General features: G+C 42.7%; 1 protein-coding gene across 1 annotated transcript in view; it reads left to right on the top strand.

Annotated features, from left to right (window-relative positions):
* Positions 1-15554, top strand: part of LTBP3 (latent transforming growth factor beta binding protein 3) — a 108521-nt gene that overhangs the window by 50198 nt on the left and 42769 nt on the right. Inside the window, exons 5-10 of the mRNA XM_075326182.1 lie at positions 3886-3978; positions 7126-7248; positions 10131-10289; positions 10387-10611; positions 12121-12140; positions 13557-13623. Coding sequence (XP_075182297.1) covers positions 3886-3978; positions 7126-7248; positions 10131-10289; positions 10387-10611; positions 12121-12140; positions 13557-13623 — 687 coding nt within the window. The remainder of the gene's footprint in view (positions 1-3885; positions 3979-7125; positions 7249-10130; positions 10290-10386; positions 10612-12120; positions 12141-13556; positions 13624-15554) is intronic.

Raw genomic sequence — 15554 nt, 5'->3', positions numbered from 1 at the left:
TCTGTACAGGTAGTGAGAGGTGAAGGGAAGTACAGCAGAGGTGACAGTGCTGTGAAAAGAGGAGGTAACATAGAAGGGTTTGTAATGTGACACAGATAAACTCAGATGTCCTACCCCTCCTCACACAGGGACCTTATCTGATACAAGTTAATAATCTTTGCTTTCTAATCATGTAGGAGGCTGGACTAGGAAATCAGACTGTCTGTGATACATCTCACACAGTGACAAACCTGCTCTAAGCAACGAGGACGTGTTCTTCTTTCCTTTTGAGTGTTGCGGCTTGCTTATGATTAGTGAGATAATAAGTACACACCTCCAGTGAAAACCATCTGATAACTCCTACTTTGACTTAAATGTTAACTCATCAGGTGCCAAATGCTTGCTAATATCTCTTAAGAAAATTTTGAAAAAAGTTTTATTCCACTCAACATGAAACATTTGGTGAAAGGCCCTCTATAATGGGAGCTCCAAATTGGCGTAGGAAAACTTGTAGGCCATGGGAAATTAAATATGTAAATAGTCTCTTCCAAAAGGAAGAGTCCAGGTTCTCTTCTGCAAAACTTGAAGTCAATATCAAACCATTAAATTCATGTGACTAGGCTTTATAAAGGGTCCATATAGATTTCTACAACTGATACTTCCAAAAGATGGTACTAGAGAACCTGGTCACTTTCTCTGTGAAGAAGCTATTCGCATATACAGTACAATGAAAAGATTTCAAACTACACAGACTTGATATTCTGTCCAAGCTGGAAGAAACATTTTTCGTCTAGCTTTTCCTGGCTCCCATAGATTCTGAAGCTGCAGCCAAACAGCGACTGCCAAGAGTCTGCGGTGGTGAAATGACCCTTATGCCAGACTATAAATACAGGAGCCCAGCAGAGATGGTGGCATAAGTGGTTTGATTTTAGTGCTCACCCATCACTGGTCATTATTTCTTACTGTGGTTTCTATACACTCCATTTTGCTGAATTTCTTAGAATACGTTTTTTTTTATATTTTGTAAATCTTGCACCTTTTGGCGCTAAAGAGTCTCAAAACGTGTAGACAGCAAAAAAAAAAAATTATTTATTTTACACAAAATTCATGAAGCAAATTCAAAAATTTGGCACAAACAAAAACAACAATGAAAACCACAAGACAAATACAAACAAAAATTTTTTTTAAGAAACTTAAAACTTAAATGCTAAATTGACAGCCAAAAAAGAAAAAAAAACAAATAAAAATAATACAGATATATTACAAAGGTCCTGGACTTCCCACTTGATAACCATTAATTCAAAGTAACTTAAAAGGAACCTGTCAGGTCAAAATAGCGTTCTGACCTACAAGCAGGAGCATGTGGGAGCTATTAACCCCTTCCTACCTAATTATTATTATTATTATATTGTGTAATATGAAAGTAATAAAATACGTTTTATTACTTTCATATTCCCTATGTAAATAGCACAGGTCTCTAGCCCCATGGGCGTCTCATCGCCCTGTGGGCGTCATATCATGGATTTAACATCAGCGACATCACTTCTGCAGCTTCAGAATCTCGCGTGCGCGCTTACCATTCTCGTCGCCTTCTCATCCTGGCTCTTGCTTCTCAGCTTCTGATGCGCACTGCGCATGATCGGAATCGCAGGCGTCTTCTGAGCATGCGCAGTGCGTGTCAGAAGCCGACACACAAACACCAGGATGAGGTGGCGAGAATGGTAAGCGCACGCACGCGCGAGATTCTGAAGTAGTGACGGTCACATCGCTGATGTAAATCCATGGTATCACGTCCACAGGCGGGTGATACCATGGAAAGCATGTAGACGCCCACAGGGCAATGAGACGCCCATGGGGATAGAGACCTGTGCAATTAAGGCTAAGTTCACACTTCAGTTGTTTTGCATCAGTCACAATCCGTCGCCTTGGGGAATTACGGTATCCTGCAAAATATTTTGCAGGAATCCTGTTTTTCCCCATAGGCTTCTATTAGTGACGGATTGTGACTGATGATGCTGCGTTGCATCCGCTGCGTCGCGGTCAGTTGTTTTTAACTGACCGCCGGGCGGGAGCAACGCAGCATGTAACGTTTTTTGAGCAGCGAGATCCGTAGGATTTCGCTGCGCATGCGCTCTTTGGCTCCCCGCCCCCGTAACCAGGATAAACATCGGGTAACCAAGCAATGCGCTTTGGTTAGTTACCCGATATTTACAGTGGTTACGGGTGTAGGCAGCCCGCGCTAAGCTGGTATCCAAGATAAATATCGGGTAACTAAGCAAAAAGTGCTTTGCTTATACCCGATATTTACCCTGGATACAGTGTGCAAGGAGGCCGACACTTCACCACTCAGCTCCGCCCCCTCCCGCACTCCGCATGTGTACACTCAGACACACACTCACACTCACTTGTCCCAAGCCCTGCAGTCCCCGCGGCACTGACGTCCTCAGCTCCACGGCTCCGCCCCCTCGCGCTCTGCCCCCTCCCGCACTCTCCGCATGTACACACGCATGTAGACACACACACACACACACACTCACTCACCTGTCCCCAGCCATGCAGACCGCGGCACTGACGTCCTCAGCTCCGCCCCCCGAACTCCGCCCCCAGCACACAACGGAGTCCGACAAAGAAATTCTTTTCTTTGTCACCGTTGTCATCCGTTGTACAACGCATCAGTCACATGCGTCAAGCAACGCATGTGACTGATGCAAAACAACTGAAGTGTGAACTTAGCCTTACATAGGATATATGAAAGTAATAAAACGTATTTTATTACTTTCATATTACACAATATAAGAACACAGGGATGGGTAGGAAGGGGTTAGCAACTCACACAGGCTCCTGCTTGTAGGTCAGAACGCTTTTTTGACATGACAGGTTCCCTTTAATAGCAAAAACTTCACTTTAAGAGTACCCCTAATGGTTTCGTAACGGAGACCTACTTTATGAATTGTTAGTTCCCACGCCCAGACTGTAAAAATGACGAATATGAAATGTTACATACCACAAAAAGCAAACTAAAAATGCACTTTACTATTGTGGTGGGGCCAAACGAAGGGAATCGGTTCTTACGATTATAATTGGAAGCAGATGCGATATAGATGAACACGGCCAACATGTAATTTAAATGGTTATCCTGAAAATGCACATTATGCAACATGATGGAGCTGAAAGTATTAAATCAGAATCCACAATACCTACACTACTTATGAGTTTTAGATCCATTTTATCTTTATGTTGCTCCATGAATTAGAATAAATCAGGGATAATATTGAAAGCACCATAATATTAAAATGTTTTAATAACTCGAAACTTGTAAAAACTTTAAAAAATGGTCAATAATAACAAGTTACTTCATTTTCGGGAAAAATAAAGATATGTTTCTTGTTCAGAGACTGTAAAGCAGATGACCTGCCAGGGAAAGGCTGATACCACTTAATGCCTCAGGGATCAGCTCAGGATATTAGAATGCAGCTTGACTCTCAACTGGAGTTTAGTTCCTATTTTGCCTCGTACACACTTTTTACCTTTATCCTTCTTTGCTCTTTTTTTCAGCTCTGTCCCTTTTGGATTTTGTATTTCAATTTTGTTACGGGTAACTGTTATACTAGAAAAAAGTAAGGTTGAGTAAAAAAAAAAAAAAAAAAGTTCCTGAAATTCAAGATCCATGAAGAAAAAGGCTTTGGCTGAGTAGAGCGGTAGAGCGTAGTCACTCTCTGCATATACATATCCCTTCCTCCATCCCCTCCCTTTCTTTTTTTCTCACTTCACTCAGAATTTGGATTCAGATTTTCCAGAGCTGTTGGAAGTAAAATACATCAGACAATAGCGAGGGGGATGGAAGGGAGAATGAGGTGTTTTAACTATTTATGCATAGTGTATATAACTTTTTTTGCTGTTTTATAGATTCTGGCACACAGAAAACTGCACCATTCCGAGGAGAGCTTGGTTCAGACTGTCTGCAGGGTTATAAAAGACTCAACAGCACTCACTGCCAGGGTAAATATCAAATAACCTGTGTTTACAGTATACTAGCTTGTGTCCACTATATGCAAGAATAGATTTCCCCTTAGACCCAGTCTTAGCTTCTCATACAGCGAGATCAGATCTCAGACTTTGCACTGATGAGGGACAATCAACCCGAAACACCGTGTCTGCAAACTGAGGTTCTGATCTGGCATAAATCCTAAGTCATATGACAAGGCTCGTTAAAGGGTCACTTTTGACTTTTAGGATCGCTACCTCCAATAGGTGGCACTAGAGTAAAGGGTGCTTTACACGCTGCGATATCGTTAGCGATATATATCGTCATGGTCACGTCATTAGTGACGCACATCCGGCGCCGTTAGCGACATCGCAGCGTGTGACACCAAGGAGCGACGATCAACGAGCGCAAAAAACGTGAAAAATCGTTGCTCGTTCACACGTCGTTCATTTCCTTAACATCGTTGCTGCTGCAGGTGCGATGTTGTTCGTCGTTCCTGCGGCAGCACACATCGCTATGTGTGACACCGCAGGAATGACTAACATCTCCTTACCTGCGTCCACCGGCAATGAGGAAGGAAGGAGGTGGGCGGGATATTCCGCCCGCTCATCTCCACCCCTCCTATGCTATTGGACGGCTGCCGTGTGACGTTGCTGTGACGCCGCACAAACCGCCCCCTTAGAATGGAGGCGGATCTCCGGCCAGAGCGACGTCGCAGGGAAGGTAAGTCCGTGTGACAGGTGTTAACGATGTTGTGCACCACGGGCAGCGATTTGCCAGTGTCGCACAACCAACGGGGGCGGATACGCGTGCTAGCGATATCGGTACCGATATCGCAGTGTGTAAAGTACCCCTTAGGCTGAGGTCACACAGGGATTTGTGCGAGTCCTCGCATGACACTCGGCTTACGCTCACAGCACAGCGGAAGTCAAGTGTCATGTGACTGTGGTCCGATCGTGCGATCAGACCACAGCTGCGGAGGGGAGGGCCGGCACTGTGGAGGAACGAGAGGGATTTATCTCCCTATCTCCTCTGTTACCGTCTCATGAGAGAAACGCACTGCTCTTGCTTTACACCGATGTAATGCAAGTGCATTGCGATATTTCACTCACCCTCATAGACTTGAATGGGTGCGAGTGAAATAGGACCACATTCCACCTGCAGCATGCTGCGATTGTTTTCTCGGTCCGATTAAGGCTGAGAAAAAAATCACTCATGGGAGCTGCCCCATAGAGTAATATTTTTTATCATATTCCACTTGCCGTGTGTGCTGACCCTTAATCAACTTCCTCACAGAAGGGACAATTCAAAAAAATATGAACACATTATTGACATATGACCCGTTGTATGTATTTTATAGTGAACAGCCTATACTTACAGAAAATAGTTGGGACGCTGCCAAAAATGTAAAGAAAACAAGAATGCAACCATTTGGGAATCTCTTATAGCTATCTTTTACACACAAACAGAACATAAGACACAAATCAGAAGTTAAGTTACACACATTTCATTTGAAAAAAAAAACAAAACAAAACAACAAACTCATTTAGAATTTAGTGGCAGGAACACATCCCCAAAAAGTTGGGATAGAGTTAATAAAAGGTTTGGAAACTAATACTAGTGAAAAAGAGATGGAGGTTCAATTTTCAACTCTGTAAAAAGAGCATGTTAGAGAGGCAGAGTCTCTCAGAAGCAAAGATGGTCTGTATGTAAATGCGTGTAAAAATTGTAGAACAATTTCAGAACAATGTCCCCATCAGAATACACCACTAAATTTATCCGACACTCATATTCTGAAGCTCATTGTGGGAATGTAGCATTAGACTGTATTTCCACAATCAGTATTTAGCGCATTTTTCATGTTGCAGAATTTTAGCTCCATTTCACCACCTATTTTTTTTCATTTCATTTTTTAGGAGAGTTTTTTTTAACATGCATTTTTGACATTTCAGTTTTTATCTCGATTTGGTATGTCATGATTTATATAAAGCTGATTTTTTTTTTTTCAAAACTTCCTGGTATTTGTCTTTAACAAAAAACTTTATTGACATCCTTTTGTGCTGATTACATGCAGTTTTTATGCATTTTTCACCGTGATAATGCACTAAAAACGTGTGACTGGTTTTTTTTCTCTGTGGATTTTCCACATCTAATGCAAGTTTACGTGGATATCTGCACAGAAAACTTTGCACAGCCACAGAATAAGTTGACATGCTGCAGATTTTAAAAACGCTTTGCAGGTCAGTTTATGCAAAGAAGCACAGTGGGCAGGAGATTCCTATAAATACAATTCACTTTGCTGGAACTGTAAGACGCTGTGTTGATGCATCAAATATACTCAGTATCAAAAACTCCCCAAATACTAATTGTGGGAACCTAGCCTTAAGGGTGCTTTACACGCTGCACCATCGCTAATGATATATTGTCGGGGTCACGTCGTTAGTGACGCACATCCCGCGCCGTTAGCAACATCACAGCGTGTGACACCAAGGAGCAACGATCGCAAAAACGTGAAAAATCGTTGCTCATTGACACGTCGCTCCTTTATATCGTTGCTGCTGCAGGTACGATGTTGTTCGTCGTTCCTGCGGCAGCACACATCGCTATGTGTGACACCGCAGGAACGAGGAACCTCACCTTACCTACGTCCACCGGCAGTGAGGAAGGAACAAAGGTGGGCGGCATGTTCCGGCCGCTCATCTCCGCCCCTCCTCTGCTATTGAATGGCTGCCGTGTGACATCGCTGTGACGCCGCACGAACCGCCCTCTTAGAATGGAGGCGGATCGCCGGCCAGAGCGACGTCGCAGGGAAGGTCAGTCTGTGTGACGGGTGTTAGCGATGTTGTGCGCCACGGGCAGCGATTTGCCCGTGACACACAACCGACGGGTGCGGGTACACTCACTAGCGATATCGGTACCGATATCGCAGCGTATAAAGTACCCTTTAGAGTTCGGAATAGATGACTAGCACTTGATATATGACATGCCTTTTTGCTTCCATAATTGAGGCTCTCAAAAGCAAGTAGTTAGCCAGACATCTATGGTGTAAAGTGAGCATAGACTCTTAAAATACATTACTTTATAGCATTTCTTAATATTTATTGTAATTAAATAATTGCATAAATTCAATTATGAACAAATAATACCTGCTCTTCTGTCAGATATAAATGAGTGCAGCATCCAAGGAGTATGCCAAAATGGAGACTGCCTGAATACACAAGGAAGCTTCAGATGTGCATGCAAACCTGGATATGTCTTCATCACCTCTCAGATGCGCTGTACACGTAAGTATCGCAAAATGTATACTGGATGACTCCACGATCATAATATTTAATAATGGAAGAGTTTTAGAAACTCTACTTGTGGTATACATGTGGCTTTTTGATCGCTTTTTATTGAGTTTGATCAAGGTGATAAAAAAACAACAATTCTTGGTTTTATTTATTGTTTTTTTTTTACTGAGTGAGCTACTTACTGTAATATTCACAGTACAGGTCGTTACAGATGCCAACTACTGAAACTTTTCTATTTTTATTCAAAAACAGATGCGGTTCTGCACCACCGCGATCTACCTTGAAATGGTGTAGGGAAGGAGTAGGTAATGCTCGGGTCTTTAGCCAATAGCACACTGGTCATGGGTGCACATCGAAGAGGGAAAAGAATTCCAATATGAGTCCCAGGAGATCAGAAGACAACGGCACAATCCATTCGGTATCCAAAACGTGCTTTATTTAATCGTATAAGTGCATTAAAAAGCAGGGAGAGAGCCGGGTGCAGGCCCCCAGGGGACAACGGCCGTTTCGCACCTCCTAGTGCTTCCACAGGTCCACCCATGGAAGCACTAGGAGGTGTGAAACTGCCGTCGTCCCCTGGGGGCCTGCACCCGGCTCTCTCCTCGCTTTTTAATGCACTTCTTGGATTAAATAAAGCATGTTTTGGATACCGAATGGATTGTGCTGTTGCCTCCTTTTCTATTTTTATATTTTACTAGCTGTGGTACCCGGTGTTGCCCAGGATAGTATCTTAGTCTCTCTCTCCCACGCTCCCTCTCACTACCAAAATAATATGAACTGAAACATAAGCTGTCTTATACGAAGACTGTTCTTCGTTGCCTATGGCAACCAATCAGAGCTCCTATTAATCACCTGCAGCAAAATAGAAGCACAGCTGTGATTGGTTGCTATAGGCCACCTGATAAACCTGATCTAGGCTAACTGTCAAAACAGCCAATATATTACCTCACACATTCAAACAGTAAGCTTTTTGGGGAGGGGAGGGGGGGGGGCGAATAACTGTAAAGCGCAGGGTTAATGTTTCCCCTCAAAACATAGTCTATGACGTTCCCTGAGTCACATGAGGTGTCTGTACAAAATTTCGTGATTGTAAATGTGGCGGTGCGGATCCCTTTAGCGGACACACACACACACACACATACTGTACATACACACATATACACACGCACACACACACAAATACATACACTCAGCTTTATACATTAGATTTCTGAATGATAAATTATTGGTCAAAAATGGGAATTGCATTTTTTTTCTTAAAATTTGTACTTTTTTTAAATCAATTTTTTATTTTTTTTCCTTTGTCCCACCAGAGTACTCGAACATTTATTGTTCTAATTGCTATACTTATGAATTATACTGTATTATGCCTGCAGGCTTTACACTAATAGGCTGCCTTTTAGACTTCTGTAGTTGGCAGCTATTATTAGGCCTCTGGTTGCCATTGCAACCATATCAAAAACTTAAAATGCTGTGGTTGCTATTCACCTCATCATCTAAGGGGTTACATAACCAGGATCAGGGCTTTCATTTACAACTGGACACCTGCTGTCAGTGGTTCCCGGGCATGCACCATTCATGTAGGGCAGTGCATGAGAATACCTTCTTACAGCATATATAGCTGGATGCAGGGGTTAAAATTAGTACCCTGTTCTCAGGAGAGGTAATCAATATTAGATTATTAGGGGTTTGTACGCAAAAGACGTGATAGACAATAAATAAACCTAATCAAATTGCCGGGGTTCTACTAAAATTGATTACACATTATGAGCACATAGATGCCATGTAAAAAAAAATTCCTAGAGAGTGGCTTTCATAGTCATAGCTCTTCAACTGCATTTCACTACTTATTTTCCTAAGCCACATAGATATAATGTTGGCAAACAAGTCTTCTCTCAAATACCTTGTGTTGCCAATAGTGGCTGTGAGTGGCGCTATTACCGTCCACTCATTCCCTTCTTGTGACCCCCCGAGGTCTGTGACCTCTGATTTCCGGTGATGTCAGGTCAACTTCCAGTTGACCTGACATCACCGCGGCAGCCCCAATCTTCCCGAGCGATTGGGCTGTGAGCGGCATTTCACCACTCGTCACAGCCCAGTGTCACAGCTCAGCATCTCATATGCTCTCTCCTTCACTGCAGATCGCCGCAAGTAGGAGTGATGCTGGGTTGTGATGAGCAGTGATATGCCACCCACAGCCCAGTCCCTCAGGAAGACTGAGGCCAGGCGCGGTGATATCAGGTCAACTGAAAGTTGATGTGACATCGCCGGACATCAGAGATCACGGAACTTGGGGTGTCACGAGAAGTGGATGAGCAGACCGCAATAGCACAGCTCACAGCCACTATTGGTAATGCAAGGTATATGAGAGAAGCCTTGTTTCTCAACACTATATCAATGTGGCTTATTTTTCTAAGTAGTGAACCACCCATTTAAAACTGAGCAAAAAGATTTGTTCTTCCCTAGTCCAGTGTTCACTTCAATCCTCCGTGGCAGCTGGAACAAAGTGGTGTGAACTTATTTGGCCAAAACTCAAATGCCTGCATCTTGGGTGCCACTTTCAATTACTAGGCTCCTACGATGCATGATGTCATGGAAGAACACACGGCGACTAATCCTCACTCAAGGTCACAGAGTTGTGGAAGCCTAATAATCTAAAGAGGCACCAAGGATTGGACTGCTGGCCAAGAATATCTGCACCGCTCTGGTCTGGCTACCACAGTGTGCACCAAAGTGTATGACCTGACCAGGGTAGTGTGATTTTTTTTGCTCTCACTGTTTTAACATAAATTATACACATTAACTATGTAGGACTAAATGGAAAAGACAATTTAATTGCTTTTTATCTCACTAACAATTATTAAATCTCATAGAAGAAAAATCAGATGTGAAGAGTCTGTGCTACAGGCTTATAGGCCAAGAAGGACAATGTCAGCACCCGATTTCCATTAGGATGACTCAACAACTGTGCTGCTGTAGTGTTGGAAAGGCTTGGGGTCCTCAATGTGAAGCATGTCCTACTGAAGGAACAGGTAGGAAATTGGCAAAAAAAAATAACAAAAAACTCTGTAATCATTGAAAGTGACCATTGAGTACAGTTCTAATTTTCCAAAATTGTTTTCTTTGCAGCATCTTTTGCAGAGATATGCCCAGCTGGGAAAGGATATCACATCTTTAGTACTCATCAAACTTTTATGATTCATGGTCAAAGTGAAATCACTCTACTTTTACAGCCAGACTTAGGGGATCAGCAGCCTATTCCGCCAAGAACACCAGATGTTGTTCCACCTCCAAACATCCCCGAATTTCCTCCACCTCACAGGATATCGGAGTTCGATTCTAATGAAGGGCAACGTGAGTCCTTATAACATTTTACTAATTTTTAAAAAATGAATGGGCATATTTCAAACAGAATGGTTAATGACATGGACCTTCTTGAAATAAACTTCGTAGAAAGTCCAAAAATTATAATTGTCCATAATGTTATATATTCTAGATTTAGCTAAAAAAAAAAAAAGCGTCATTGTGATATTTAGTCCTTGGGAGTTTGCCTTTGTTCACATGTTTTACACTTTTATGGACAAATCCATCAAGTTTATGCAAAGACTCAATATTTGCACCGTTGACTTTTAAGGTGGTGTCACCGACAACGACGTCGCTGCTAAGTCACCATTTTCTGTGACGTTGCAGCGACGTCCCGTCGCTGTCGCTGTGTGTGACATCCAGCAACGAGCTGGCCCCTGCTGTGAGGTCGCCGCTTGTTGCTGAATGTCCAGCTTCATTTTTTGGTCGTCGCTCTCCCGCTGTGACGCACAGATCGCTGTGTGTGACAGCGAGAGAGCGACGAAATGAAGCGAGCAGGGAACAGGAGCTGGCATCTGGCAGCTGCGGTAAGCTGTAACCAAGGTAAACATCGGGTAACCAAGGTGGTTACCCGATATTTACCTTCGTTACCAGCCTCCGCCGCTCTCACGGTGCCAGTGCCGGCTCCTGATCTCTGCACATGTAGCTGCAGTACACATCGTGTAATTAACTCGATGTGTACTGTAGCTAGGAGAGTAGGGAGCCAGCGCTAAGCAGTGTGCGCGGCTCCCTGCTCTCTGCACATGAAGCTGCAGGACACCGTGTAATTAACCCGATGTGTACTGTAGCTAGGAGAGCAGGGAGCCAGCGCTCAGTGAGCGCGGCTCCCTGCTCTCTGCACATGTTGCAGCACTGTCGCTATGATCGCTGCTTCGGCTGCTGTTTGACAGCTAAGCAGCGATCATAACAGCGACTTACAAGGTCGCTGCTACGTCACAGAAAATGGTGACGTAACAGCGACGTCGTTGTCGCTGTCGTTTAGTGTGACCCCAGCTTTAGTTTTCAAGATTTTAGTAATTCGCCCTGATAGATGGAATCTGCGTTCTGCTCCTACTTAAGTGATTAATGAGTAGGAAAAGCTAAGAAATCTTCATGTGAGAAAAACAATGTAACAATGATAGTAAAAGTTGAAACAAAAGTTGGCCAAAAATGGGTCCAGCATATTAAAAAATTACTGACCGTTTTTAAGGGAAAAACAAAATGTGAAAACAACCTAATAAGTAGAAGCTTCGAAAAACATTTTTTTGTTAACCAAGAAAACAAATGCCAAATTGATAAGAAAAATGGATACAGGGACCAAGAAGAAATAAATTAAATTCTAAATAAAATACCTAATCAAAACAGATCAGTTTTTCCCATACGCAATAAATAATGGATGTGTAAATGAGACCTTGTGCTTCCTGCAATATTTTACAATCAAGATTAATTTTAAGTATCAAAGTTTTGTATCCTCAACACTTTTCTGTCCCTGAATAAATGTATATGTCTTTTATGTTATAGGTGAAGTAACTGAATCTATGGTGAGTATTTGCTTTTCAGTGACAGTGATTATGAACATTAAAATAGGACCACAAGCGAATTTATCAATGAGGTTTGTGTCTTTGTGGGAACTTGGGTTTCCATGATATTTACTAGCCAAACTGATAAGGCTGAAAAAAGACAAAAAATCCTCCATTTTTGAATTTGGATTGATCCAAAGAAAGGCAAAAAACCTGTATAACTTAGTTGTTCGTTGACTCATGTTTGGAGAAAAAAAACCTTGCTGACTCCGTAATATCGCAGTCCATTGGAGTAAATGAATGGATCTAGAGTTGACCAAATGATTTGCAGGACCATGGTCCAGTGGGCACATCAGTGGTCTGGTGTGACATCGTTTGTGCGTCACTCTGTAATGATGATGTCAAACAGGACCTACTAATCAGAAGAAAAGTCGGGGTTGCCGAGGAGGAATTTTGCAGTGCTTTTGTCCTACCAGCAAGGTTACTGTACTTGAGTTCTGCAAATCATTTTGATTTTAGTCTAGGTCAGAGGTGTTCTTCTTTATGTTTATGAGTAGGCATAGTGCCTATCGTCCCCATGTCTGTGTTTAAGTATACAAGAGCTTGTCCACTACTTAAAACATTGATGACTTATCCTTAGGATAGGTCATCAATGGTGGATCGGCCAAGGTCCGACACCCGGCACCTCCGCTGATCAGCTGTTCTCGGTATGGGAGCAGGCAATCGGAAATGCTCAGTTCTGAAGCTACCCAGTCTTCTGATGGTGGCCAAAGCAGGGTACTGCACATCCGACTCCTATTGTTTTGCATAAGAGGATGGTGTGCAGTACCTGGCCACGGCCACTATCAGAAGACGGAGCAGCTCCGGAATTGAGCATTTCCGAATATCTGCTGCTGCCGCCAACACTGGCAATGGTTGATCATGGAGGTGGCGGATGTTGGACCTAGTAGATCAAATACTGATGACCTATTTTAAAGTTAGGTCATCACTGTTTAAGTAGTGGACAACCTCTTTAAGTGTAAATACCTTCCTATATAATGCATAAAATAAAATACTGTATATCCAGAGCTGAAAGCAAATGTGTAGAGATTAGAGTATCGAATCACAGGACTCCAATCCAGCATCCAAGTTGGGAGGCCTACAAATCACTTACCGGTACCTTCCAGTGTTCCCAGTGCGGCTTTTTATAAGCCAGGGCTAGTGTGACGTCATTTGTGCATCACTTCACACAGATGTTGTTACACCAGGCCTGACAAATCAAATGTGCTGGGGACACCGGAAGCCAAGAGATTAGCTAGACTCCTGTCTAGACACCAAGTACCACCAACCCAAAAATCATTCTGCTCATCTATACTAGTGTATGCTTTAGCATGAGCTAAATATATCATTCATATTATACATATTGAGTTATTTTTTATTTATATGTTCAAATTCCAGCTTCCAGTGTACATCACAAACATAGAAGAAACTATGTCTTTGCCATCCCTGATTCCACAAAAACCTGGTAATAAAACTATATGAAGAATATTTCTATTTGTTCAAAGTTTCAAATATAAAAAATACCGCAATCAACCATATTCATCAATGCAGCTGAGCAATTTTTTTTTTTGCGTTTGTGCAATTCCATTGACAAGAATGACAATTAAGCCACAGTCACACGTTCAGTATTTGTAAACCGAAAGCAGGAACAATCAGAGGAAAAGTATCATTGAAATACGGACACCAATCCTTGTTTCAGCTTACAAATACTGATGTAAAATACTGACAGTGTGAATGTGGCTTTAGGCTCAAAACCTTGTTTAAAGGAAACCTGTCACCAGATTTGGCAACTATAAGCTGCGGCCACCACCAGTGGGCTCTTATATACAGCATTCTAACATGCTGTATATATGAGCCCAGGCCGCTGTGTAGAACATAAAAATCACTTTATAATACTCACCTAAAGGGTGGTGCGGTGCAGACTGGTCGGATGGGTGTCTCCGTTCTCACGTACCGACGCCTCCTCTTTCAGCCATCTTTGTCCCCCCTTCTGAAGCCTGGGTGCATGACATGTCCTACGTCATCCACACTAGCCAGAATTAAAGTCCTATGAAGGGCAGATTAAAGTATTGTAGTGCGCCTGCGCAGAACCTCAATGCTGGCTAGTGTGCATGATGTAGGACACGTCATGCACCCAGGCTTCAGAAAAAGGAGGACAAAGATGACCAAAAGAGAAGGCGCTGGTACTGGAGGATGGAGACACTCATCCGACCAGTGTGCACCGCACGGCCCTTTCGGTGAGTATTATAAAGTGTTTTTTATGTTCTACACAGCGGCCTGGGCTCTTATGTACAGCATGCTAGAATGCAGTATATAAAAGCCCACTGGTGGTTGCCGCAGCTTACAGTCGCCAAATCTGGTGACAGGTTCCCTTTAATAAATGTTATTTTTTTTTCAACAGTTGTATATGGTCATTAACCAGTATATGTACAATATTTATAGTTTTATCTGCATGTCATACTGGGGTTTTTTTTTATAACTTTTTGTTGCTCCCCTTCTTATGAAGTCTCCACACAGTATTTATGTTATGTAAGCCATAACAGGAACTTAGGAGTTGCTTTGTCTAAGTGAACGATTTAGTTCATGGTCAAACTGTCTCATTAATTTTTTTGCAGTAGTAAAACTAGGACTCAGACGTTCCAAAATGTGAAAAAAATTGTAAAACATTAATTCATACTTTATATTTGAAAACTGCATGTATACGGTCTTCATGCACATTGGACAAAAACAATTCGGTGGCTCATCTATAGTTTTTTTTTATGCTACTGAAGTTTTTTATTCTGTTTTTTTGAGCTAAAGAGTGAATTCAACAAGAACTGCAAGAAAGGTGTGATGACTGTCAGTAGGTTGCGCTGGACATTACTTGTATGCAGTAAATGGAAAGGTAGTCAGACAGACCGAGATCATAAACCAAGAGGGCATGACAGTACATGGGGGCTAGACAGAGATGAGGTCAAAGTACAAGCCAAAGATCAGGGTTCCAGAAATACAGGGAGTAGGCGGGGTCGTGGTCAGGAGGAAGTCCAAGGTCAGAAGCTGGGAAGTCACAACAGATACAGGAGGGGAAAGGTAGAGACGGGTCAACAACAGTCCGTAATCGAGAGGCCAAGATCTGAATACTGAGCACCACGGGAGCCAACAGCACAACTGAAAACCAGGAAGTACAACTGACAGTGCCCTGAGCTAACACGCTCCCTAAAGAAACAGAGCAATCACTGGGAACGAGAAGCATCTGCGTGAGCACCTTCCCAGGACCAGCGTGAAACCCAGTGCTTGTGAAACCATCAGCAGAGCATTCATCCTGCAAAATGCTCTGCACCATAGGCAACATATACCAGCTCCGCAGGAGAGCATGGCAGAACAATACAGAATGTTCTACACATAGGAATCATGACA

This window comes from Anomaloglossus baeobatrachus, chromosome 10 (genome assembly GCF_048569485.1).
Source record: "Anomaloglossus baeobatrachus isolate aAnoBae1 chromosome 10, aAnoBae1.hap1, whole genome shotgun sequence".
NCBI classification, from domain to species: domain Eukaryota; kingdom Metazoa; phylum Chordata; class Amphibia; order Anura; family Aromobatidae; genus Anomaloglossus; species Anomaloglossus baeobatrachus.
Note: the sequence above shows the minus strand (reverse complement) of the source record. Positions and strands in the feature narration are given on the sequence as shown.